At 39.0% G+C, this 27,400-nt stretch overlaps 1 protein-coding gene across 7 annotated transcripts in view; it reads right to left on the bottom strand.

Moving 5' to 3' along the window:
• The window catches only part of foxp1b (forkhead box P1b), a 413,548-nt gene that overhangs the window by 11,659 nt on the left and 374,489 nt on the right, over positions 1–27,400 (bottom strand). For all 7 annotated transcript variants that reach the window (XM_067998895.1, XM_067998898.1, XM_067998900.1 and 4 more), the window contains 5 exons: positions 23,628–23,829; positions 23,349–23,425; positions 22,790–22,891; positions 16,812–16,933; positions 12,560–12,629 (listed from right to left, as the gene is read on the bottom strand). In XM_067998895.1, the coding sequence (XP_067854996.1) occupies positions 12,560–12,629; positions 16,812–16,933; positions 22,790–22,891; positions 23,349–23,425; positions 23,628–23,829 (573 nt within the window). The remainder of the gene's footprint in view (positions 1–12,559; positions 12,630–16,811; positions 16,934–22,789; positions 22,892–23,348; positions 23,426–23,627; positions 23,830–27,400) is intronic.

The raw sequence follows: 27,400 nt of genomic DNA on the forward strand, positions 1-27,400 counted from the left end.
AGTGGAATAGGGGGGATATAGCCAAAAACTAAGTTCCAAACTCCATGTAATATCTGGCATTAGTTGGCTAAATAAACAGGAACATTTTAACAAATTGCCAAATGGCAAATTATGAAGTGAAAAACAGAGGAATTTTATGAGGGAGAGCATTGGCGCAGCAGCCATCGCCAGGTATCTCTGTGCAGCTGTAGGGTGAGAGGGTAGTGATGAAGGCATAGGTGGCAAACACTCACAAAGCAAACCAGGCTGGGCAAGGTATAGAAACATAGAAAATAGGAGCAAGAGTCGGCCATTCGTCCCTGCTCCGCCATTCAAAATGATCATGGCTGATCGTCTAACTCAGTACCCTGTTCCCGCTTTTTCCCCATATCCCTTGATCCCTTTAGCATTAAGAAATATATCTATCTCCTTCTTGAATACATCTAATGACTTGGCCTCCACTGCCTTCTGTAGTAGAGAATTCCACAGGTTCACCACCCTCTGAGTGAAGAAATTTCTCCTCATCTCAGTCCCAAATGTCCTATCTCGTATCCTGAGACTGTGACCTCTGGTTCTGGACTCCCCTGCCATCGGGAACATCCTCCCTGCATCTAATCTGTCTAGTCCTGTTAGAATTTTATATGTTTCGATGAGATCACCTCTCATTCTTCTAAACTCTAGTGAATATAGGCCTAGTCGACCCAATCTCTCCTCATACATCAGTCCTGCCATCCCAAGAATCAGTCTGGTAAACCTTTGTTGCACTCCCTCTATGGCAAGGACATCCTTCCTCAGATAAGGAGACCAAAACTGCACACAATACTCCAGATATGGTCTCACCAAGGCCCTGTATAACTGCAGTAAGACATCCCTGCTCCTGTACTCAAATCCTCTTGCAATGAAGGCCAACATACCATTCGCCTTCCTAACTGCTTGCTGCACCTGAATGCTCGCTTTCAGCGACTGGTGTACAAGGACACTCAGGTCTCGTTGTACCTCCCCTTTTCCCAATTTATCACCATTCAGATAATAATCTGCCTTTCTGTTTTTACAACCAAAGTGGATAACCTCACATTTATCCACATTATACTGCATCTGCCATGTTCTTGCCCACTCACCCAACTTGTCTAAATCACATTGGAGCCTCTTTGCATCCTCCTCACAGCCCACATTCCACCCCAGCTTTGAGTCGTCTGCAAACTTGTATCTACCACAACAAATACCTGGGCATGATGAGTCTCAGTAGGGAGGCTATGACTTAAGTATGTCACTTGGTGCAAGAAAACCTGTAGGGACACTCAATAATTTGCATTGTATTACCAGTAGCAGTGAAGATTACTACTTCCCTCAATTTTTATGCCTTGGGGCCTTTCCATGCATCCACTAGGTGCATTCACCATAGGAGTCAGCTGCTTTTCTATACACTCTTGTAGGGATGTACCTGAAGCCCTGTTTCTTGAGGCACTCAACTGCATGCACTTCAGCAGTGACAACCAATAGCAGCAGCAGCAGAGGTACATTGAGATTTCCAATTGCTCAATATCTTCTTCAAGGGTGTAGCGCGCCATTAACTGCGCATGTAGCAATTTATACACTTGCCAATAATCCTGCGACATACCTAACCAGAATGACTATTGTCCCATCAATGTATATATAATATGTGACCCATGGCATAGAATAAGACATGTCATTTTACACTTCCTGGGAGGAAAAACAGAGCGAGACACACACATAATGCTTCATACTAAGGCAACCAAATGTGGCATTGGGTTTTGAAAAAGGAAGGATGGATGACAGATCTCTTCAACTTTAGCAGGGATGTAAAACAGGTGATATTGATTTGGCTGCCCGATTCAGACGGAATATGTAACAGGTGGCCGATCTAATCGCCCATTTTACGACCCCGACGGAGTTCCGCCCATATTTACACACTGCAACCATGCTTCATGACACCTTTGCACAACCTCCATATCCTAATAAATTAGTCATATGAGTAAACTGCAGCCCTAAGTGAAAAGACATTTAAGATGCTAAAACTTCAGATGCATGAAATGGTCAGCAGAGGCCTTGCAATATGTCTAGAGAAGGTCTGAAAAATCACAGCAACAAGCTCCATGCAGCAAAATAGTGCCATGGTTCGAGACCTCACTGGATGAGATGCTGCATTAAGCCGTGGCTCACAGCAGCCAGTAGTGGAGATCAAATACTGTAGTTATAGGTATGTCAGACTCATTACCTAGTTTTTCCAGTGAACTCTGCTATGGGCATATTTTCTATTAGCTTTACTTTTGTGAATTATAGAGGAATGTAAGACTGCAAGATGTATTAATTTATTTTTATTTCAGTATTTGAATGCATGTGACGTATGTGTTCAATGTATTTTATAATCAGATTACGCATGGCCCATATTTCGGTCTCTCTACCTGATTTTCAGTGGAAACAGGGTTTAGTGAGACCAAAATTGTAAAAGAACAGGTACCACCGACTTACTGCCCTAGGCCAGCCTGCTGCCATTTATGAGTGAGTCTCAATTTCGCCAGCCACTAGAAACAGGCAGGAGCGTCATTATACATTGCAAACCCGGATCCTATGTTTCTGTTAAGACCCTGATATCATTTTGGTGCAGGACAATGCAGTGATGCTGAATGCTGCACCAGCCCACCAGTTATGGGTGGTACAAGCCTGAAACAGCCATTTCCAGCATTGTTTAAAAGGACACATGCCTGCAATTAGACAGAATGTGGGAATATTTGGAGACAGCTTTGATTGCAATTTGTCATTTTTGACAAATCGCTGTACTTTTGTTTGACGCTGCTACTACACCGTCAGCAAACTCAGGGAGGTACTGGCTACTACAGAAAATGCGAATCATCTTGGTCACTCCATTCTAGCTGGGGAAAAGAAAAATGGAGCAGCTGCAGCAACAAATGGGAGGACCTCATGAAGCTGCAGTTGGAACGGCAAAGACTCCACAGAGGAGGGGTATCCCACAGACAAAGAATTACATCGAATTTAAAGTACAGAAACAGGCCATTTGGCTCAATTGGTCTATGCTGGTGTTTATGCTCCATACAAGCCCTACCTCCACAGACATCCTTACCCAGTCCACATGGTCTATAGGCCCAGAGTTAACTACCCCAGTTTTCTGAGGAGCAGTGTATAAGGTTGCCCTTCTCCATGAAGGCAGCTGTAGACCTGTGCAGCCTCTTAAAGCAAGACCCATTGCCACAGCTGGCACGACACTGCCTGTGGCACTGATGGTAATAACAGCCCTCAATCTTTTGGCCAAAGACTTATTCCAGGCTGCAGCAGGGGATATTAGTCATATTAGCCAGTCAACGGTCTATGCCTGCATCAAGCAAGTGACTGGTACAGTTTGCAAAAGCCAACCAATTCATAACTTTCACCAAGGACATCTAGAACCAACAGGAAAGGGCTCTGGGTATATTGCAGGTTTCCCCTAAGTACGGGATATCATTGAATGCACCAGTGTAACATCAAGGCCAATGAACCAGCAGCCTTCATGAAGTATAAGGGTTTTCACTCCCTTAATGTTCAGCTGGTGCATGATCACCACCATGCAGGTCTCTGCTCACTTTCCTCACAGCGATCATGATGCCCTCATACTGCAGCAGTCCTAGGATTCCCCCCCGCACCCCCTCCCCCAGCTTTGACCCAGCACAGAAGTCAAAGACTGGCTGTTTGACGTCAATGGCTGACCTAGCTCAAGGCACCTCTCCGAAACCCACATTCTATCATCTCTGAGCAGACAGCTACAGTGCTAAAACAATACGTCCGCTGCCAGGACATATCTGGGGCTTCCTATAATACAGCCAGGAGAGGGTGGTCATCTGCTGCACTATCTAAAACCTTACTCTGTGAGCATTACCTGCTTGATGTCCACCACATATGAAAATCAAACTCCTTGAGTCACGATTATTGCATTAGGCTGGTGTACCCTACTCCTAAGTGTTCCCTAGCTCAGTCTGGATTATGTGCTCAAGTCTTTGGAGTGGGGCTTGAAACTACGACCTTCTGGCTCAGGGGGCAAGAGTCCCACCACTGAGCCAAGGCTGACACTTCAGTGCAGTACCGAGGGAGTGCTGCACTGTTGGAAGTGCCTTCTTTTGGATGAGATATTAAACTGAGGCTCCATGTGCCCTCTCAGGTGGACATATAAGATTCTATGGTACTACTCAAAGAGTTGGGAGTTTTCCTGGTGTCCTGGCCAACATTTATCCCTCAATCAACACAATTGCTGCTCAGTCATTTCTCAACAGCTTTCACACTCCACGGCTGGGTTCATGATCGTCTCGTCATTTTTACCGGTAAAGTGGCTCGTTAGCTGCTTGAGAAGTGTCAATGGATCATTATTATAGGTGTATCGTGATTGGCTGCTTTTTTGCTGTCCTGCTAACTAAATCACATTTCACAAAATTGCTCTTTTAAAAATTGGCACATCTGCTATTTCAACTGTAGATCATAAAAAACTACTTTAAAATCAAAGATTATTAAAGTGAGAATATTGTATTGTATTCGGATCTATTTCTTTGCTAAAAACTACACAGAAAAATATAACCAACAGGATTATAGTTTCTTCTTTTGTCAAAAAAAGATTTATGCCATTTTTCATTGCTATTTAGATCCACAAAATGGCAGGAGTACGTAGATTTAAAATGTGCAATTTTGTTAAATACAATTTTTGTTGATGGAAGCAAAAATACGGTCAACTACAATACACCTTTAATAATGAACCTTCAGCACTTCTCGAGCAGTTAGTAAGTTACAAAAAGTAATCCAGTCGTGGCTTGTACAATATCTGTGCAATATGGCTCAGCAGCAAGTTGGAAAAGTCTGGTTTCTCTATGATGTCCGGCATCTATAACTGTGTCATAGATAATCTGCAGGACATTTAAGGTATAGGAGGGCAGCCCCAAACATGATAGAGAATATAACAATACAGGGAATAGAGAATCTATGCGCAATACTGTGAGGACCTGATAGGAGATCTGGAGGAAGCTACATGACCTAAAAAACAGCATAACGTAAGGCATGAATGTTACTGTAAAGCAGCAACACAGCATATATATGGACATGAAGGAAGTAGTCATTTTTAACATCGTATGCAAAAAAAGTGCTGCACTCTTATAGAGAAATGTTTGCACGGATGTAGCAAAAAACGGTGTACAAATAAAAATAGCAGGCTTATGCAAATTACATTATACATACTAGTATGGCAAACAAATATCCTGCAGGAAGGAACGTCCACAGGACAGATCACATTATTATTTGAATTCACACTGATCATCTATCAAACGCACGTGACTGTCAGGCGTAGAGCAGAATTATGTAGTGGACTCTACCAATGGTAATCTCTCACTAAATATGAGGAAAGAATAGTGGATTCATTTAGAAGAGAGATTCTGAAAGCCATTTGAGACTACAAATGTGGGAGGGCTGCGCAGGCCAACTAGTACTTGTCATATTACCATCATGTCTGCTATGATATTATATCAATGTGTCAGTATATACAGATTGTGCATAACTGTATATAACACATGTAATGACAATACAATACTCAAACTGATGTGAGCTTATGTATCCATAGGGACATCTTTTCCTTGGTTTGCTATTATTAGTGAAAAAGTTGACATTTCCCCCCCACTTTATTATTCATGGCAGCTTTTTCCATTAACATTAGCAAATGGAACAAAATATAACCCATAATATCCCATCTGCTCTCTTCATAGAACATGGAGGTCTACGAGGCAGGACGAAGAACAGAGTGAGGCACACAGCATTGGCAACAAAGGGATACTGGAGATGTCGTGAGGGGCATTCTGATGATCCCTCCTGGAGCATCTAGGGATATAAGGGTACATTTTCTGCTTGTGCACTAAGATTGCAGAGCCTTGTCTGCTGGAAGTATACATCAGGAAATCACTAATGTGCAGCCCATGATTTTCATGTGATTTCCCAAAAACCAACTCCCGGTAGACAAGAGTACGCGCTGGGAGAGCATAGGTGGAAAATTTACTCTATTGTTCTTAATGGACCTGCTTTCCAACAAAGGATGTATGAAAATGTTCCATGTCGCCATCAAGAACATTTCAGTGGAAATTTGTATAGTTAGGTTGGACAAATGATTATTTGCCCAGCAGCCTGCCACTGAGCACAGGGCATCCAAAATGGTGACCTCAGCAATGCAGGCCAAACACAGAGGATATCTCTCATCAATGTTCCTCTTGCTGCAATGAGGTGCCACCTCTGAAAATAAAAACTACCAGTGATTCCAGCAAAGGAGGCTCTAACACGGATGTGAGTTAGTCGAAGATACAGGTAGCAAACCTTATTCTGAAGCTGGCTAGTAGACTATGCAGCCACCTACCAATGTTATTCCTTCAACCAGAGAAGCACATGGTAATAGGGCACATCAACAACCAACATGCAGAAGTACACAACACACAAAGTAAAATACATTAAACACATATATTGAACACAAAATAAAAGAAATTTACTTTTTATATTTTGCAGTCTATTCTTTTAAGGTGTAGAAAATAGTGTTAATTGTTCAAAAGCAAATCCAACATTGCATATGTAGTTCTATGCAGCAAATATAAAAGTAGTATGATTGTATTGAGGTCCAACAGAAAAAATGAGGAACTGGGCAATTAGCTCTTCATGCAACTGTGTCCCTGATTGGAATGGGTGATCTGCTGTCTGCTATTGTGTACTATAATCTTTCCTGCACTTCCATGGCTCACAGCCATTCATCAACTGAGCCCTTGGTGAGGCTTTTGGCAATGGCAATGGCAATATTTTCTACCATGGAACATGCCACTGTCGGTTTACACCCCTAATATTATATATTTAAGACCCCCTGTCCCCTGGTTTATCCATGTGCCGCGATCTAGTTGTTCTCAGCTGGGGTGTGAGAACTGTGCAGAGGTATCAGCAATTATGTTGCAATGTTAAACTTCTTTCTCTAAGGAGTCAACCATCTATCATTTCTTCATTAAAGAGCAATGGCATGCTATACTGCCTCAGAATGAAAATATCATGCGTATTTCCAAAGGATCATACATTAAGGTACTTTCTTGTGTGGGTTGCATATCTGTTGAAAATGTATGGGATAATAGTCCTTCCTATTTAGGTATGGAATAGGATGGGTGCAAGATTCAATGGTGCTCTGCACTTTGGCAAAATCACCAAGTAGTAAAACTTTGGCTACTTGTGCTGGTTGATGCTTAAGTTAATGAAGCTGGTTGCATGCCAATATAGGGCTGAAGTTACTGCTTTAATTATGGCAATGAGACTGGCTTGTGAGATATCCTCTGTAGATTCCTAGAAAGAGCTTGTGGAAGGTCCTGTTCAATCAGGGAACAAATCTCAGAAACAGTCTCCCTAATGAGGCCAGATGTAATTATGAACTGTTCCTTTGTAGCTGAGTCCATTGCAGTTAATTCACTGCTGGAGTTGTGCCCGATTTGAGTCATGTACCTCCTTTGCCCTCTCCGCTTTCTGCCGTTGCATTGTGAGATACCCAGCAATGGCTGCTACCTGTGTTGCAGACAGTAAAGTCTGTACTATTCTCTGATGGTGATATTTTGAAACCTGACCTGGAGATAAATGCTCCCTATGATTATTTCCCACATTGCCTAAATGCACAAATTTTTTATTAATGGGAGCATCAACAAACGATAATCTGATTTTTCTCTCACTTTTCATAAAGTTTTGTAGACCCATTTTTGGATTGGTAGGGCACCACTGTTTATGGACATCTACTCTTTTTGTTAAAATTTCAAACCAGAAGTATAGCCCACAACTTGCTGGGTTCACAGATGAAGAGTGGGGTCAGAAACCAGAGAGTACCCCACACCTGTGGAAATGTATCCCAGCATGAATCAACACCTTCAGGAGGAAAATTGCAGGGAAAATATTTTCAAAATGTGTATCTTGTCTTAATTAAACATTTGACTAGCATACAAATACACAGAGAATTTAGAGACTGATTTGTGAGAGATTTGCTCAATGGTATTAACATTTGCAGCAAATAATTACAGAAAGACTAGAGTTGGCAGATTTAGCAGTAAATCTTCAGATTATCTGTTTTCAAATGGCTATGGAGATAATCGTCCAGTCATCTATGAGTTGGTCATAATTCTGTGCCGTCATTTTAAAAATAACTAAGCAACCTGTTCCTCCCTGACACAACTGGAAATAAATATTCTTGTTGCAACCCAGCTTTCATTCCTACCTTCATTTTACTGGTGTGCTTCTGGTATAAACACTGCAGGCAGTTTTAATATTATAATCTGCGGGCTACTATTGTAATGGAAATCAGGCCTGAGAATGGTAGGTGGACTAACCAAATAGTCAAAAGAAAAGCCATCATTTTATTTACATGTATTTCACACCTACTTTAGGTCCCAAGGCCTATAGTCCCACTAAGTTCTAAGTATTTCTAACATATTTCTTCCCAGGGCTGCAAAACTGGGAACTCAATCTTTCATTCCTCCTACAATTTTTAGGCTTTTAAAAACCAAATTCGGCACCACCAAATCACAGCTTCCAAGCTGTGAATTTCCACAGGGGTTCTCCCATTTATCAGCCCTAACTTCAGTAGAAGTGCCACAGAAACCCCCGGTGAAGTTCACCACCTAATTATTTTTAACCTTCTGCTCCTTGGCTTGCAACACTCTTAAACCAGTCACTAGTAGCTGCCTGCATGAGGCTCAGATTGATTCACCCTTAATCTTCCACTCCCTTCCAGCAAAGTTGTCATCTTGTCTACTGCTCACACGGCATTCGGAATGCAACTAGAAGCCCACATCATGTGCAGAAATTACATGTCCAACTATTAAGTGCCCCATTATTTAAAAAAGGGAGAGAGAAAACAGGGAACTACATACCGGTTAGCCTAACATCAGTAGTAGGGAAAATGCTAGAGTCTATTATAAAGGATGTGATAACAGGACACTTAGAAAATATCAATGGGATTAGACAAAGTCTACGTGGATTTATGAAAGGGAAATCATGTTTGACAAACCTACTGGAGTTTTTTGAGGCTGTAACTGGAAGAATAGATAAGGGAGAACCAGTGGATGTGGTTTATTTGGATTTTCAGAAGGCCTTTGATAAAGTCCCACATAAGAGGTTAGGGTGCAAAATTAAAGCACGTGGGATTGGGGGTAAAATATTGGCATGGATTGAAAATTGGTTAACAGACAGGAAACAGAGAGTAGGAATAAATGGGTCTCTTTTGGGGTGGCAGGCAGTGACTAGTGGGGTACTGCAGGGATCAGTGCTTGGGCCCCAGCTAGTCCCAATATATATCAATGATTTGGATGAGGGAACCAATTGTAATATTTCCAAGTTTGCTGACGACACAAAACTAGGTGGGATCATGAGTTGTGAGGAGGATTCAAAGAGGCTTCAAGGCAATTTAGACAAGTTGAGCGAGTGGGCAAATACATGGCAGATGCAGTATAATGTGGATAAATGTGAAGTTATCCACTTCGAAAGGAAAACAGAAAGGCAGAGTATTATTTAAATGGTGATAGATTGGGAAATATTGATGTGCAAAGGAACCTGGGTGTCCTTGTACACCAGTCACTGAAAGTAAACATGCAGGTGCAGCAAGCAGTTAGGAAGGCATATAGCATGTTGGCCTTCATTGCAAGAGGATTTGAGTACAGGAACAAGGATGTCTTACTGTAGGTATACAGGGCCTTGAAATACCACACCTGTGTGCAGCTTTGGTCTCCTTACCTAAGAAAGGATATACTTGCCATAGAGGGAGTGCAGCAAAGGTTCACCAGACTGATTCCTGGGATGGCAGGACTGTCGTATGAGGAGAGATTGGGTCGACTCGGCCTGTATTCACTCGAGTTTAGAAGAATGAGAGGGGATCTCATTGAAACATATAAAATTCTGACAGGGCTAGACAGACTGGATGTAGGGAGGATGTTTCCCCTGGCTGGGGAAGTCCAGAGCGAGGGGTCACAGTCTCAGGACATTTAGGACTGAGATCAGGAGAAATTTCTTCACTCAGAGAGTGGTGAACCTGTGGAATTCTCTACTACAGAAGGCTGTGGAGGCCAAGTCACTGAATATATTTAAGAAGGAACTAGATAGATTTCTAGAAACGAAAGGCATCAAGGGGTATGGGGAGAGAGCGGGAATATGGTATTGAGATAAAGGATCAGCCTTGATCATATTGAATGGCGGAGTGGGCTCGAAGGGCCGAATGGCCTACTCCTGCTCCTATTTTCTATGTTTCTACTTAGTGTATCAACATAAAGGGATATGGGACCACACTATCAACTGCACATTCTCCATAGCATGATTTCAATTCAGACTGCTGAAGGATTAACTAAGATTTTCTTTTGAAAAAAGTTCTCTCCTTCCCCTTTCTCAGGTACCCATGGTGCCACATATCATCTTGGCTAAGTGCATTGGGATGACCTTCTCTCTGTCCTCGTGGGGAGGAACCTAGATTAAATTTTCCTTTGTGTATAAAGTTAAATTTGTTTTTTTTTTAAACTGAACTGTCACTTGTTTATAATGACAGGATTAGTAGAGGAAAATGTAAGGGCCAATTTTATGAATGCGCACTCCTGGTGTGGAACCTCACCTGCCAGGTACTTACTTTGGTAATTTCGGCCTAAATGACAAGATTGAGATTAGGAACTCACTGTGTGCAGGAATGCAGATTTAAATTATGGTCTTTCACTTTCTGGGAAAACAGGTTGGGCCTCAATGCGCTACTTCACGCTCACAAATTCACTTTTATTACTGAATGTTTTTTCCAAAACTTTCCAACTATATGTCTATTAATATGCATATATATATTAATATATATTTTCTATTCAATGTTTTCAACTAGATGCCCAATACATTATTTGCATCAGGAGGACAGCACCTAAATGTAAATATCTTCGCTCTTTGTAAATACAGCGAGTATGTTAAATGTTACGATTACCCATTGGTTAAATACCATGACGCTATGCATGGAAGTTGGCGATTGCTGGCAGCATTATTTTATGCCTCTACGGCTCATAATATATATAAAAAGCTACAAAACTGCTTGCAAATTTTAATATCTTCTGCAAGATAAAACAGGCTTTAAAACTGTTTCATGTGTCTCTAGAGATTGCAAGCTGACAGCAAATGATATTTACTATTGTCCTTCTAGGCACCTATTAACATTCTTTCTCATTTTTTCAATGTCAAAGGTCAACACATGTTTAAATAATCAAAACATTACAGATATATTGTGTGTATCGTCAATAACATTTGTATACATGCATGCTGCTTAGTCAAATGAATGCATTATACTGACCGTAACATTTATTTACATTTTGGCAAATATTATAAATTAGAAACAAGAGCGGTGTTTGAATTACGGGGGTCCCATGCAAAAGTTCAGTTTAGGGCCCCTACATTTTACTATACATACTGATGTGTTGCACAAACACACAAACAGTAGGGCTCGCCCTTGCACGACTGTCAATGGGAAAGCCTCTATGGAGCTGAATGACGTGTAAGGCAGGATGAACTGCGTAACCAGGATTGGGGATTCCGCCTCAGGCTGCACAGTTTACAGGTTCTGGGGTCGACCATATTTGTGCGTCGGCACTCTGAACTGAGGGCTGAGTCATGCTGGCCGGATTCCCTTGGGGACCCTAACTGGCTCAGGGGACCCATGCAATTGTACAAGTTGCATGGTCTTAACTCCGCCTTTCGTTAGAAAAGTAATAATAAATGTTTCTTCCGAAAGTCTAATTGTTAATGGCTTGCTAAAGTCCTAAAATTGCAGCAAAAAAAATTATCAAGTGAAGTGGTCTCTTGCTTGCTGTCTCACTTATACTAGTCTGCCTCAGCTAGATGAGTTTTCAGTTTTTAACCATGTTGTACAATGGTGTTCCACTTTAGGGCAAGGAAAATCTGGCAGGACCTGAACTGCCCCACTTGTAATTGCACCTCCTGCCATGAATGATCACAGGGCGCTGCTGGTGGAGAAGATCCATTACCTGGGCATCCTACCTTTCCAACGGAGAAGGGTTGAATGAACCACACCAGTGAAAGAGAAGATATAAATGCAGAAAATCCCGAATGAATTGAACTGTGCGCTTTCAGAAAATACAAACTAGGTTAATGATAACAGAGACTGAGCAGAATTCATGCTGTCTTAGTATATTCTCCATAATGTCAGTAACTATAGGGGGTCATGTGACACTGCATCCCATCATTCAGTCATTAATAGTTGTGCTGGAGTAATTACACTTATGGTTCTTTTGCCTCAAGCAAAATTTTGAAATAAAATGGTGGAAATTATGATACCACTGATAAATATTAATAAGTGAACTTTTAATTTTTGCCACAATATTCAAAATGCGAAACAACCAGCTAATGCTCCAGTGGCTTACAATACGTTTGCCCTGGGGCTTTAATGCTTTATGCGCTTAAAAAGTTTTAAAGAAATTAAATTTTAATATCTAATTAGTGAAAGATTCACTATGGAGTGAGCAAGGAATCTTGCTGTGGACTTTACAGACAGCGCATTTGTTGATCTTACCTGTAAAGCAGCATTAAGTGGTGATCCGTATGCAAGGCTGGTCTGTATATTTTTTATAATAGAAGGATTGCTGTGTATAGGAAAAAGAAAGGTAAGTAATATTCACAATTTACTATGGGTAAGTAACTGACATACTGCAGGTATTAGTGTATTTGGCTCCATTCTTCTAACAGAGAAAAAAAACTTTTAAACTGGTCTTAAAATTGAAAGAAGCTCTTTAACTGACATTGCCAACTTTTTAACTGATTAATTTAAATTCAAAGTTACTTATTGCTTTTGGGTCCATTTAAAGCATGATTTAAAAAAATATGCTTTTAGAAGTTTTTTTTAAATCAAACTACAAAATATATTATTCATTTAATAACTTATTTGGATATCATTCAGCAAATGGATTTGTCTCTGTAGATCTTTGATGTAGACATAGAACAAAATATAATCCTATTTAATCCCTATATAATTTGATTCAAAGTAATGTGCCAAAAATAAAGTGGCATTATATCCAAGTGCATACAATTCAAAGTAAAAGTAGCTGACGTATGCAATTTTATCAGGGATACCTGCTGATACTATTCAAAGTCAGGAATTACAGATACAATGTGCAGTTTCTAGATCTTGCAACTATTTTAAAAAGTTTGGAGATGATGGGTAATAATTATTATGGCTCAGAGTTTAAAGCTGTGGGATGCCTTTTTATTTAGTGCAAAGGATACAAGGTGGAGCCCGCTTATTATCTTGGCCTTTTTGGCAAGCAAACTAATAAGATTAATGAGAGTATTAGGTTAACCGGGCTTATAAAAGTGAAATGAGAATGCATACATAGAGAATGAGAAAGAATACTGGAAGAAACAGATATTAAGCAGATGAGGCTTTGCAAGAGAAGATGACAGACAGGAAATGAATGCAATATGAATGGTATTTAGATGGATGCAAGAATAGGAATGATGAAGATTAACATGGCAGGGGCGGGGGGGGGGGGCGGGGGGTGGCGGGGCGGAGGGGCGGCGGGGCAGAGAATTTACACGTAGGTTATGCATCAACATTGCTTAATTAGAAGTTTGCCGAGATACTATAATCAAGAAAAGTGACTTTGGCTTTTTATATATATACATACATACACACACATATACACAAGAGGACACACATTAGTGGATTTCCCATGGCAATGCTCATGGTGAGTTGGAAGAAATGCAGTTTTTTCACTTCAGTGATATTATACCATGTAACATATCATGTACCATTATGAAGGCTGCTAACTTAAAGTGACTGAATACATCAATATGTAATTTTTTTACTGGTGTTTTGGGAATTGCATTTTGTGATTGTGCCCGTTTTCCCATTAAAAATGTGAATCAGTGGCTTTGATTCTTTTAATTATTCTAATAACTTATGTACTCAATTTTAATCTCAACTTTTTGGAAGTCAAGGATGAATAGAAATTTGACAGGGATGATGTAACAGATTGCAGGTAATTACCAGGCATTTAGCTGCACTGGAATTGACTGGTTTGGCAGGATTGGGACAAGGTGGTACTGGGTCTGGTGGAATTGAGTAAAGAATGGTGGAGTTTGGAAGCATTTGGCAGAGGTCCTGAGATTTTTCAGGACTGATGTCATTGTGGAATTTAGAAGTAGAGGGAGTTTTAAAGTCTCAAAATACAAAAGAGGAGAGAGTCCTGTTTTTTGGCAGAATGGGGGGTTGCTGCAATATGACGGAAATATGGGTTGAGGGACTGGTGCTGTGGTCTGACAACAATGATGTTCATACACATGCCCCCATTTATCTGCACCCTAAATCAGGTCATTTTTTGCACCCATACCAATGCCAATATCAGCTGCAATACACAGATTAAGAAATGAATTTAAGACCTCCTTGTCTGCTTGGCTTGGTACCATATCATGCAGTGCATTTACTACTGAGCCATAAGGACAGCACACATTTTTGTTATACAATGAATAAAGATCAAAGTGATCAGATAATAAGAAGGCTCCATTTAGGTTTGAAACAATTGGATTACTATTTGTAGTTGAAATATGTATTGAGAGCAGAGTATTTTTTTCAATGTTTGGAATGGACTGTTTGTATATCACAAAGATTTTAAAATATTAAAGAAAAGGTTCAGGTTATCATCTTATTCTAATCATCTTGTCAAATAAGAATTTGTTCCCTGGCCCACACCTATTTATTCTATGCCCTTGTTTTTCCCCTTTTAGGCCATCTGCTACTACAACCACATACTGAATTGTTCTGCCAGCAGGGCAGCAGGGGATGGGCTGTAGAATCCTACACAATCAAATAACAGAAGCTGTAGTTCTGAGAGGCATGACTGCCAAAATGACAGTTTTTCCTTCCCCCAAAGTGGAGTCCTCCACTACTCTAAACTACTCCATGCAGTAGTCGGACTAAAATCTTGTGACACTCATCTGATAAGTGTCACTACATTCTACTGCAATTTGAATTTAGTACATCTGGTTAGGAGTTGAATACTCTGATATGAGATAATTCAAGGATTCTATCTTTTCAGAAATTCTCCCTCCCACCCATCCATCTGCACTGAAAATAAGCATAAATGTATTGAATTAATATTTTGCTGCATGGAGACACCAAGCTTGCAGATAAATCATACACTCTTTTCCATGACTGTGCAGTCACTTTGATTGAAAATTCTACTGTGTATAACCTGATCTGCACTGCAATGAAACCAGTGAATTTGTACAGAATTAACTTGGAACTATTGAAACGGTAGTTTTAATGTGAGAAGTTGTGGTGTCATCTACCATACCAGTTGAATTATGGTATAGAGTGATGTGTGACTGTGTTGGCCTAATAACCTTGATGAATTGTTAAATTGCCATCATAACTAGTTGGTAGATTAAGTGTTTGAATTTGTTTTACTTTGTACAATATTGTGGGGAACATGGATATAGGTGATGTTACTTTCTTCTGAGCTCGAATTGTATCAGAGTTGAACCTTTGCACTTGGTGAAAATGACACTTACTATACAATACATTGTTAACTTTCACATTTGAAGTGGGATAATGCATATGTTGGAAGCTTTGTACAGCGTTTTTCATGATGGATGTTTTGTACATGTTTAAATATTTGTGAAGTACATTGCTCAAATGATTTTACATTTTTAATATATTTTTGTCTTGCTTCATCTATATAGACTTGATCTGATGGTTTAACTAGTAACCAGTGACCTTTCTATATTGACTGCAAAAACCAAAGGCCAAATTCTTGCTATGTCAATGTTCAGTTACAAGGGTTGTAGGATTAAGACCTCCTCATATGAAATTCTTCTTGAGTAATGCATTTGATTCTTGAGATCACACTGTAAATAAGAATGGGGAGAAGTTACAATAGTGGGCTGCAGGGTTGAGTTTGGAACAACATTTTGTGATGCGACCTGAACCTTCTCTAACCAATTATTGGCAACATTTTCTAGAAATAGAGCCCTGTTCATTATAGGAACACTATATTTTGAATAAATTGCAATTTGGTCAATAAAAGGTTTTGCAGCTTTAATTCAACAACATATGTTATAGTATAGAAACAGTTATTCTTATTTTATCATATTAATACTCAGGACAATCTGACAGATGGTAACCATGCAATGCAAAGCAGAAGCAAAATAGTAGCAAGCAAAAGCTCTTACTGTGCAAATTGTTCATCAAAGCTTTCATCAGGGTAGTATTTTCGAGGACGGCCTCGTTGAATGTGGCGACCACGTTTAAATTCTTCATCATCAACAGTCCAAAAGGACCCAAACTCATCCTCTACTCTGATAAAGCACTTATGCAGTGACAAATTGGTGCGTATGGCACCCTGGGATTATAGCAGCAGTCAAGCAGATGCGATGGAAAGACAAACAAGGGCAATGGGATTTGGGAGAAAACAAAAATCACACACAAGGGGTGGGTAAGGGAAAGGAGAAAAAAAAATGAAATAAGCAAATGGTTTGTGGGGTTAATATGTGTAGCCTGCAAGCAGAAGCATATGATGCAGAACACTAGGCAAGCAGATGGAAAGAACACGGGGTGGGCACCATGGCATACACAGACTGGAAAACAAGGGGAAAGGACCCTGTGACAATGCACTTGCTTTCCATGCCCCACATTTTCCTAGACAGCAAGAATATAACCAAGCGACACCCTCCCCTCCATCACCTGCAAGCAGCCATAAGCTGTAGGTTAAACTACACGGGAGCTAGCTATGCTAGGAGGTTCAAGCAATCAAACATGGTGGACATACCCACTGATCTTTTGTGGCCTTCGTTTTTGGAACTCTATTTCGTCCACTGTCCATACTGCCCCTTTAACATTTTCTACTCGAACAAAACACTTGTGAAGACTAAGATTATGGCGCACTGCATTCTATAGTAAGTACAAAGAAGAAAACATTCAATATCGTATCTAAAAGAAAGGAAGTATAAATTATAGGTGTTGCCAGGGCCAGACTGAAGAATCACAGAATTCAATCTTGCTGTCGGTGTTTGCAATAATGGCAGGCTCTTGTCAAACTTCCATATTCAATCGATAATTAAGTCTTTGGTCTATCGCAGTTAAATAGTTTGTGGAAAAAGAATGCAACTGTGCCATTTCTCTACAGCTAAAAAGTAAAATTTAGTTGGTTGGTTGATACCACTGTAACACAATTCCAAATACTATAACACACAAGCAAGTTTTCCTATAGATATTCTCATTAAAATTTAGAAGAAATGACAATGCATGGGGATAGGAACATTTTCCATTCAATGACTGGCATTAGGAATCAGCATGTAAGTGGAATCTGAATACAAAGTTCAGATTCATACTTTGATTATTTACAGTATTACTGGACACAATGTGCATCATTGTACTTATTTGGAATAACCAAAAGTGATGCATGAACTGAGCAAATTTGCAAGGGGAAGAAACCATGAATAGATCTGAATTAGCAAATTCAGATTGATTTGGAAACTATTCTGGAGCTCACTCCTACATGGCAGGTCTCACATACAGTATAATGAGTACCATTCGTTGTTCCAACAATGCAGCTTAAACCCAATTTTAAACAAGCCCCTCTCTTCTTTTTCTTATATTACCATCTACCAAATATTCCATCCTTGCAACTGTTTAACAGTTGATTACCAATTTAGAGCTGAATTCAAGGCTTGTGTGTGTTTTGGCTGCAGATAACTAATCTGGCCAAACTAATTCCACTTGGGATTCAACAGCCTTCAGTCAAAGGACACCTTTATCCTACATGCCCAGACAGGATGTGAATAATGCTTACAAAGGTGAAAAGCAATGCTCATCTACCATGCCACCCAGAGTTGACAATGAAATCACATCTGGCTAAAGCATGTGTGTATGTATATATATATATATAGATATATATATATATATACACATATACACATTTTAAATTCTGAGTTGTTGATAGATAAAGCAAAACTATTGCCATAAGTCCAGCTAGTGTGTGTATTATACAGTTAGGGATTGAAAAAATATCTATATTTGGTGAAATGGCAATATTCTGCAATCTTTTCTTTTTGGTAATCTGTTTAATAAATAGCAGTCACTTACCAAAGACTTAAACCAAAATTAAAATGACTAGAGAAGGGGTTAATTTTTCAAGTTATTGCTTCAGAATAACTGTGGCATCACCCATTTTGAGTAGTCCTATGAAAACCTTACCCATAAGTGAACACAGTAGCACCTTACAGAGCCACAACCCTCTTGTTAGGCTGCATTCCACTCTTAATGAAATAGTATAAATAAAGTAAACAGACATTGCTTCTGACTTGTCAGAACCAGTTGAGGCTTCTGCCCTGTAGCAGTATGTTTAAAGTAAAGTCAAGGAAAGGATCACAAGTTATTACTGAAGGCATATATATTTGCTTTTCACAGGCTATTTATATGCAGACTGGCTATTCATAAACAGATGGAAGACACTTTCATACATAGCTAACCAATTCTGTATTTCCACAATGCTGCATGCTGCCATGCAGGACTGAGTCACAGTAGGGAAGATGAATGTTCATCACTAAAATGTGCCCCATGGAAGGACTGTCAGCAGTTGGTGGAGCATTCTGTTAAAGAGTTGAATGAATTTATTGAGCTGATACTTGTCAAAGTCACAGCTGTAGATCTGACATGTTGAAGATGGACTAAATCTGTCATGTAGTTTAAATAATGTGTACGCATCTTCCAGAATCTTTAGCTGAGAGAAGTCTCATTTTCTAACAAACACTTATGGGTAGGTTGCAAAAATACAAAACAAAAATTGGGCTACGTTTTGGGGTAAGCAATATTTAGCATTTATGAATCAAGTAACTAATTGGTAGTATTGCATATGTTAAGGCACAAAAAAGATAATATCAAAGTACAGCTCCATCCCAATTTTAATTATTAAGGTCAAGGATGACCAGCTACTATATTAAAGCACTGGACTTGAGGCTGCAAGATCTGAATTTGAATTCCAGTCTTAACTGACATTCATACTCATCCTTTCCCTAGAGGGTAAGTTATGGCCACTGTGTAGAGTGTATGAAAACTGGCCAGGATCACTTCCCGTACTGCTCAAGTGCACCTTCTGGTAGGTTGATTAAAAAGAATGACAGTAATGACATTCATGGAGTTATCTGAAGAATGGACCTTCCTATCCTAAGAACAGTATAGATGCAAGGGCTGGATGTTGGTAAGGAAGATAAATCTTCCACACAAAAGAAAGAAGTTGAACTTCTGCTCTAAGAGGTGTCCTCAGATCTCATTTTCCCTCCTGAAAATGCCTCTAAACTACATGTACGGTGTGCAGCATTTTAAAACCTTATTTTCTAACTTTATGCATGAAAATGAATGCAAGTGAACTCACCTGCTCTAACATGTGCGGTAATGACTTCTTGGGCACAATTTTGAAGGAACAAAGTAACACTGACATTCTAGACTTCAAACACCTGAAGTGAGTTAGGTGGAGCTTCTGAAACGAGCAGCTTTGCCAAGTAGGACACAAAGAAAAAATTTTCCAGCCCTTGTGAAACAAAATAGGGACTTACCCTTCCCTCATAATAAAGATTTTCCATTTGTCCTCATTATCTATTTTGATAAAACCCATTTGATTCTTCCACTAATTTGAAGCAACAGATCTAACTGCAATGCAGGTATTGATACAATTCAGCAAAATATGTTACAAGTACGAGTAACGACTACTTTTTTAAAATAAAAGAGTCAATTTCTGTTGTGTGACCATTATTTTCCTATCAGAATTGCTCAGTGACTAGAAACTCATTATGCAATATTATTTAATAATTTTATATGGTAACATTTTTTGTGCACTGGTCTATGACAATCACCTTTCTGGCTATGTGTAAGTTAACAAATGTCTTAATATCGGTTCTAGCCTGAATTCCTAAATGTGTTGTTGGGCCTGAGAGCTGTAAACTTAGAACAGGTTTCATTATAATTAGAACGGGAACAATTTCTGAAATGTAAATTGTTTTGCAGTGTTGTTACTTTTAATTTGCTGCAATTTTGTATGTTGTTCAAGTAACAGACGTCACCTACATTAATAATGTATAGTGTATACGCAAATGTAATTTGGGCTGTAAATATGAAAAAATGTGTAATCTAGGCTAAAATTTAGACTTTTAAAAATAACAGCTAGAATGTGTGGTAAGTATGGATTTATTATAGGTATACAAAAGGGAGTTGGATATTAGGTGATGACAGGATTGGGCTTTGAATTATTGTCCCTTATGGTTGAATAGTCTGCCAACACTCACTGGCCATGTTCACATGGGAACAACAACTTGAGCAACATACTGGAGGATGATAAGGACCTGTGGCTCTATAGCCCATCAAGAGGCAATACCTTTAGGAGAGGACGAGGGAAATAATCTATCTACATGTATTATAAAAACAAATGTGCCTTATTACGAATTTAAGAAATTCTATTGGTCCATTTGGTTAGATGTTTAGCAGGGACTGATCAGATGCTAGAAAATGGACTACCTTTTCAGGACTGTCCATCAGTTCTCGTTATATATTTCTTTGTACACTTCAAGAGCTGCAGGCAGATTTGGGGCCAGGCTTGGCCGAGAGCCAGCAGGAGCCATGGCCCTGAATCCAGGGTAGCCAAGAGTGCCTGTACTAGGCAGGACAAACATCTGGGTGAGAAAGTCAGGAACCAGCATTCAGAGTGGAGCATTGAGTTGAATCTGCGTAGGGTGAGAACTGGAGCATTGAGTCAGCCCTGCATTGGGTGGACACGAGAGGGTTGGGTCCGACTTAGATTATGAATAGTGGTGCATCATAAACCCAAACTGTGACCCCTCTTGCTTCCTATTGCCTTGAGACCGCCAACTCTCCCTTTCCCACTCTCTCCTTCATACCCAGGAAGAGATGAGATCATTTATGCAGTTACTAAAGGGTTAGAGCTGGAGTCTAGCTTCAGGTCTTCATGGGAAGTGAGAAGGAAGGTGAGTCAAGAAAGAAATGCAGAAAAAGATGGAGCAAGAGAGAGACAGAGACACGTACAGAGATAATCTGTGTGAGAGACATATAGAGGAATCAGGAGATATATGAGAGGGAGAAGGTAGCTCAAACGTACAGAAAAGGGAGAAAAAAAGTGAGAAAAAGTGTCAGAAACAAAGAGATATATAGAAACAATGATAGAAAGTTAGTTAGAGCTATGCAGTGAAAAAAAGAGAGAAACTGAAAAGAAAGGGAGACAAAAATAGAAACAGAAAGATTTGAGGACAGACAGAAAGACAAAGAATTAGAAAGTGCAGGACAAGCAGAAAAATGGTTACAACCAGTGTTGTTATAAGGAGACATACAAAAGATTTATTTTCTAGGAGATCTGGGAGCACACGCCCACCCCCCTCAAAAAAAACTGACACGTTAATACATTGCCAGCAATTTTGGAGTGTGTGTATAGATATTTATAGTCTATGAATTGTATATTATTTCATGATGTGCAAAAACACACCATAACACACACAAAACCAGCAGTCTTGATGGATCAGTGAGGAATAGCTGAGCCATTCGGACCAGGAAGGCTAGCCAACCTGCCAGCGTGCAGTCAGCCAGCCAGCCGCCACCAGAAGCCACCCAACCACAACCAGCAGACAACCACGAGGAGCTAGTCAACCACTAGCAGCAGTCAGCCAGCCATTCACCACCAGCAGAACTGGGCTCTGATACTCTAGGCTATGATTGGGAGCAGTGGAATCATCAGCAATGCCACAGGAAGACATGGCAGCGCTGTTTATTGTATCAATTTATCTTTAGGTCTTTCAGTCAGCAATATGGGTATGATTGGGGCCATGGGTGCCAGCGTCACCATAGTCTGTGGTCCTAGGTGTGCCTATATGATGACTGACAGCTCTATGGGTAATAATTTCAACAAAGGCCACTTCTTTTATGTTAGGGCTCATTTGAGAAGCATTGTGCCTTAGAATTTGAAAATAAAATTGAGGAATGACACTGGTTTAATGCATTGGAACATCAAACAGTTACCAAGTTGCTTAATGTAGTGTCCTTGACGGATTTCCTTTAACTGACTTTGCTCAGTTTTGAGTTTGCAACATAACAGCTATGCTACTTGTGAAAATATTTCACCTAAAGTGCCCTTTTTGTTGACCGTAGGCACTTACAGTTCAGCAAATGAGTATTGTGCTCACAGAAAGAGATAAATGAACGTTTTATCTGCATAAACAAATTGTATGTCCTGCACTGACATGATATCTTCTTCCTTTATTCTACAGGTTCCAGATGAGCAGCCACAGCTCCAACACTTGTGGCAAGTACAGACTGTGGGATGAACTATGGTATGTGGAGAGGATGTGAAGCACAAGGACAGCTTCTGTTTGCATTGCAAGGCAAACAGCCATTCTTTCATCTAATTAGTGGATCATGCCTGAACATTTACAGCACATTCACTTCAGATGACAAAATGATTATCTAGTATTGTTGTGCACTAGCAGTGTTGCATGTTTATCATATATAAAATACAATAAAGACACAGGTGAAAACATCTATCACAATTTCTTTCATCATGTTATATAGACCAAAGGAATTGAATTATGAGTCTCAGCATAGGTGCTTAGATAACTGAAAATTGGTGGCAAATACCCAAAGTCAGGTGCAATGTCTTGTTTACTTTGGACTAGTGAATGGCTGGGACTCTCAGATTTTAAAACATGGAACCGATTAAGAACATTTTTATTTTTAATTATAATTGATTACCTTCCATGTAGCTGCATTGCGTCTGAAGTAGGCAAACATTCGTGTAAACCAGTTATATATTTCATTTAGTGTTAGCTGCTTTTCTGGAGATTCAAGAATTGCCTGAGACAAAAATACAATTTGTGTTATGATAATCACAGATGTTTCTTTTAAAAAATATATTTTATTAATTGAAATATACAAACTTAAGAGGAAGAAATTCATATTCTTAAATTACCTTATTTCAACAGAAAAATTGTGTTTTAATGTAGATAAAGAAAATGTGAATTATAACATTCAAAGATAGAGAAAGGGCCTTGACTGGATTCTTTTCATATTTACCAAATTAATGTCTTTATAATTATACATTTTTGTTCAAGCAAAAACTAGCAGTAGCAAGATGCATAATATTTAGAGGTGCTTTAACATTTTGAGCACTGAGTCACAGTAATAATTTATATCATTTGTTGTTTATCAATTTGCAAATTAGCTTTTGTGAATTTTAAGTGACAAAATCTGTGTTCTTATTTAAGTATCTGAATATCAAAATTGTTTTCAAAAACTAAAGCATTGTACTCACCTGCCTTATCAATGAAGCGTATGTGAAAGGAGGTCTAACATCTGCATTCTTGTAAAACTCTTGATTCTGAGCAATGTCTGTAAATAGCCATAGAAGTTTATTAAATCCTGATGTATCGAAAAAACATATCACTATTAAAGTTGCACTTTTTAAAATATATATATATATTACAATTAACGCTCATATTCTTATTATAATTTTAAAAGTTATCTTTCATCAGATAATAGTTACAAAGAGAAGAATGAATACATCGACAGCTACAAGAACAAACAATCCTACCTGAGGAAATTGGCACATTGTACTTGTCTGGGTACCGCCTTCGGATGGGTCCCATACTATGCATGCTGGTTGGGGTAATAACAGAGGGTCCCTGTGTGACAGGGGTAATGGGGGTTGTTGGTGTTGTAGGGGTGTGAGGTAAGCTCTGCGGAGATGCCTCACATGCTGTCTTTGACAACGTGACATTCGATACCAGGTTCAGCTACAAAGATAGATTGAGGATGAGATTTGGGTAATGGTGGAAAAAACAACAGACAGGAGAAAAGGGAAAGCTTTAACAGGCTTGACAAATAACAGTGTGATTCACACCTACCACTGTGCTGCCACTAATAAGCTACAGAGGAAGCAGACAATCTCAGCTAATTAAAAGATGAAATTGTATTGAAAGGACTCTAATTAGGAGATGCTTATGGAGGTGATCTAATGATTAAACGCTGCATCAAACTGACCCCATCATCAGCCTATAGTGACACAAGATGTGTGAAGAATTTTTTTTTCGAAACAGTAATTTTTTGAGGGGGAGGCAGTGATATTAGCAATAATAGCTATGAGGTAAACTAATTAAAGTGGAGCTCTGAAGCCAGAGTGGCTGTAAGCAGCTGCTCTGTTCTAGCTTGCAGCTGCAGCCGTTCCAAACAAGCTACAAATCTCAACAGAGGCACTCCAGTCAACTGGAAAATTTCAGGCTGACCTCTGCTCTTGCTATTAATTTGGAGGAAAACTAATGACACATATACATATTCCTACAAAATTGTTCTAATTGCTAATTTGCCAAAGGAACAGAGTTTCCAAATTAAATATGACTGCAGTCGGTAGGAAAAAAAGCACCAATACGGGCATCATGGGGAAAGGTGTTTCATCTGTGACAATCACTTGCGAATTGCGTTAACAAATTAATGGAATGTCAACTCTGTCAATTGCTTTGGAAGTGTCACTTTTCAATTTTTTTTTGATAACGGCATCAATTACTGCTGATGAGATTCAGCCTGCTATAGCAATGGAGGCAGAAGGGTTCAGGTGAAAAGTGTATCACCCATGTTTAACACCTCACCCTTCTGCACCTCCTTGTTCACAAGTTCTCCAATTACCAGAGTCCTGCTAATAGTCATTATCTGGAGGTTATGCACTTGCTTACTTTAAAACACTACACAATTACAGAATTCCATCACAGATCAGGCCTATTAAATAACCTTTCCAAACACAAGTGAAGAACTATAAAGGCAAACAGACATGGTTTAGTTTAGTAATTTTCAAGCTATTTGGTTTTCCTTTAGATCTTTTGGCTCACTGCACAGTAAATAGAATTTTAATCACAAGCCTTGTCCTCTATCAAATATTAAGACTAGGGAAGCATGATGTAATTATATAAACTCGAGATTTGTGATCTACAAAAACCAAACAAAAACAGTCTTTATAACATGCCTTAAAAAAATCTAATGCATATTAAATAAGAACAAAAGCTGTAATGTTTTGACAATAGCTACATTTCCCAGTAAAAGAATAAGTAAAGCATTGTTAATACAATATGATGTTGTGTTCACTGACGGAAATGTATTAGGATATTTTAAAAAGTGCCATGAGGAAAGCTGTAAGAATACGGACAAGTACCATAGTGCTCCCTCCCTCACCTCAAAAGACCAGTTTACTTTTAACTGAATATCTAAAAATATGATCCAAATGTTTTAACAATAGTTAAGAACACTTGCTTTTTTACTTCAACTAGCTGCTGGTTAAATGCCAGGGTTAAAAAAAAGTCACTATAGACAGCCAGGAATCTGGAGCACTGTCTCATCCTCTTGCTATTTTCAAGACTGATAGCAGAAACATTTCTTTGTTCTAATTCATAAGGTTTTGGGAATAGTTTGACATTAACGTTTCTTTATATTTTACACTTTTCTTACTAAATCTTTAAAATGCAAGAGATTTTTTTAAAACAAAACTGGTCACTATTTTAAAAAAAAACTGAATTTCTAAGCTATATGAAACCTATTTCAAATTAAATGTCTTTAGGGTGTTGCCTTGAATGCATTTTCCACCATAATTATATATTTCAACCCAGGCTCAGGTATTCCCCATATCACATCTTTTTCTACCAGTTTAGCAAAGTTACTGTGGAAATGAATTAGCCTTTAAGACAGCATACACTGCACATTGTTTCCTACAGCAGAGCAGCTCCATAAGCCAAACATATTAATTTTTATATTGATCACCTGTTAGGTGCTGTTGAACAGGTTTATAAGTTCCCTAAAGTGTTCATAAATCCCTGGCGAGTATTTTTTACCCATTGTTATAGATATTATTTTTTATTATTAACTATGTGAAATGAGAAATGTAAAACAGCACTGCACCTAATGGAAACACCTTGCAAAGTGCAATGTTAATTTTGGTCTGTCTGTAAACTGCCAGATTGAATAAAACGGTAATTTGCAAACTGAAATCTCTTAACAACAAAAATTGGTATTCTCAGCTTGCTTTAAAGGTAGCACTTAATGATGCATAATTCTGCTAATAAACAGTACGCTCACATTCTGACATCTGTTACCCTGCACAATGATTAATCATCAGAGCCCACTTCTCCTTGGTAATAAGACAATATTAATATTTATCAATTGCATGGGTTATTCTGTTCGACATAGGAAAATAATTACCAAGTTGCCAAGCATGCAAGCTCTAACTCAATCACTATGGAATTCAGGTTAACTATCGGTACATTTTGTGTTGAGATACCAATTGAAATTGCCATATAAATTTCAATTTTACAAAGCAAAATATTTATAACAAAACAGTATGTATGCTCCATTGATACTCTGAATTGCTACCAGCAAATGTTCTGCACTCCTATTTACAAAGATGTTACAGTCTTTTGACATAAAATGGCACTGAAATCCAGACATTATGCAGTGGTAGGTATATTTTCTGTATGTTGACCAGCTCCTTTTTAATAAAATTTATAATGTTGGAGAGCTTATTTTAATCTTTACTCTGGAGTTAAAGAAAAGATTTGGAATAAATACAGGCTTAAAATCTAAACCACTTTCATACATGAGTGAGATCTTTAAAAAGCCTAACACGTGATACAAACAATCTGTGCTTTTGATAACAGAAAACATCAGGCTGAGTGGTTATTGTTTCTCTACATTAGATATTCCATTCTTTGAGAACTACCAAGGGTATGCAATATTATACCATATATGTAGTTGTTTTTTTTCCAGTGGTGTATGACTTGTACTGCATTATTCCTGCTGAAACTACTTTTTCAACACTCACGTCACATGCCATTAAAAGGCTGTCATTCAAAGCACTGCTCAATTCCTAACCAAAGCCCACAGTTCTGAATCTTGAGACCGTCTGTTACTCAAATTTGCTTGGCTTGGTTGGGTGAGCTAACAACATCTCTCAGTCAAACCACTAGAAAAAGCACCACAATGTAACAGAGCATTTGTTCTTTCATGGGAAGAGGATGGGAAAATTGGGAGAACCTGATCCTCTCTCTCCTCCCACTCCATACTCAAATCATATCCCCTGCTAGCTGCTCATGGAGTGGCACTGACAATCTTTGTGAAGAAACCTACTGCCCAAACTGTCTTACTTTTCTAGCTGGAGTTGAGTGGCAGCCGGTTCAAGAGAAATGTAATGGAAAATACTTTTTCAAAATCATTGACTATAATTCATGCAAAGTCCATTTTTAGACAAAATTATATTGTCCTGGTACTGCTAGTGGTCTGTGATTTAAAATACATATATGTAGATGTCATAAGTGTAGTCCTTGTTGT

Source organism: Heptranchias perlo, chromosome 17 (genome assembly GCF_035084215.1).
Source record: "Heptranchias perlo isolate sHepPer1 chromosome 17, sHepPer1.hap1, whole genome shotgun sequence".
NCBI classification, from domain to species: domain Eukaryota; kingdom Metazoa; phylum Chordata; class Chondrichthyes; order Hexanchiformes; family Hexanchidae; genus Heptranchias; species Heptranchias perlo.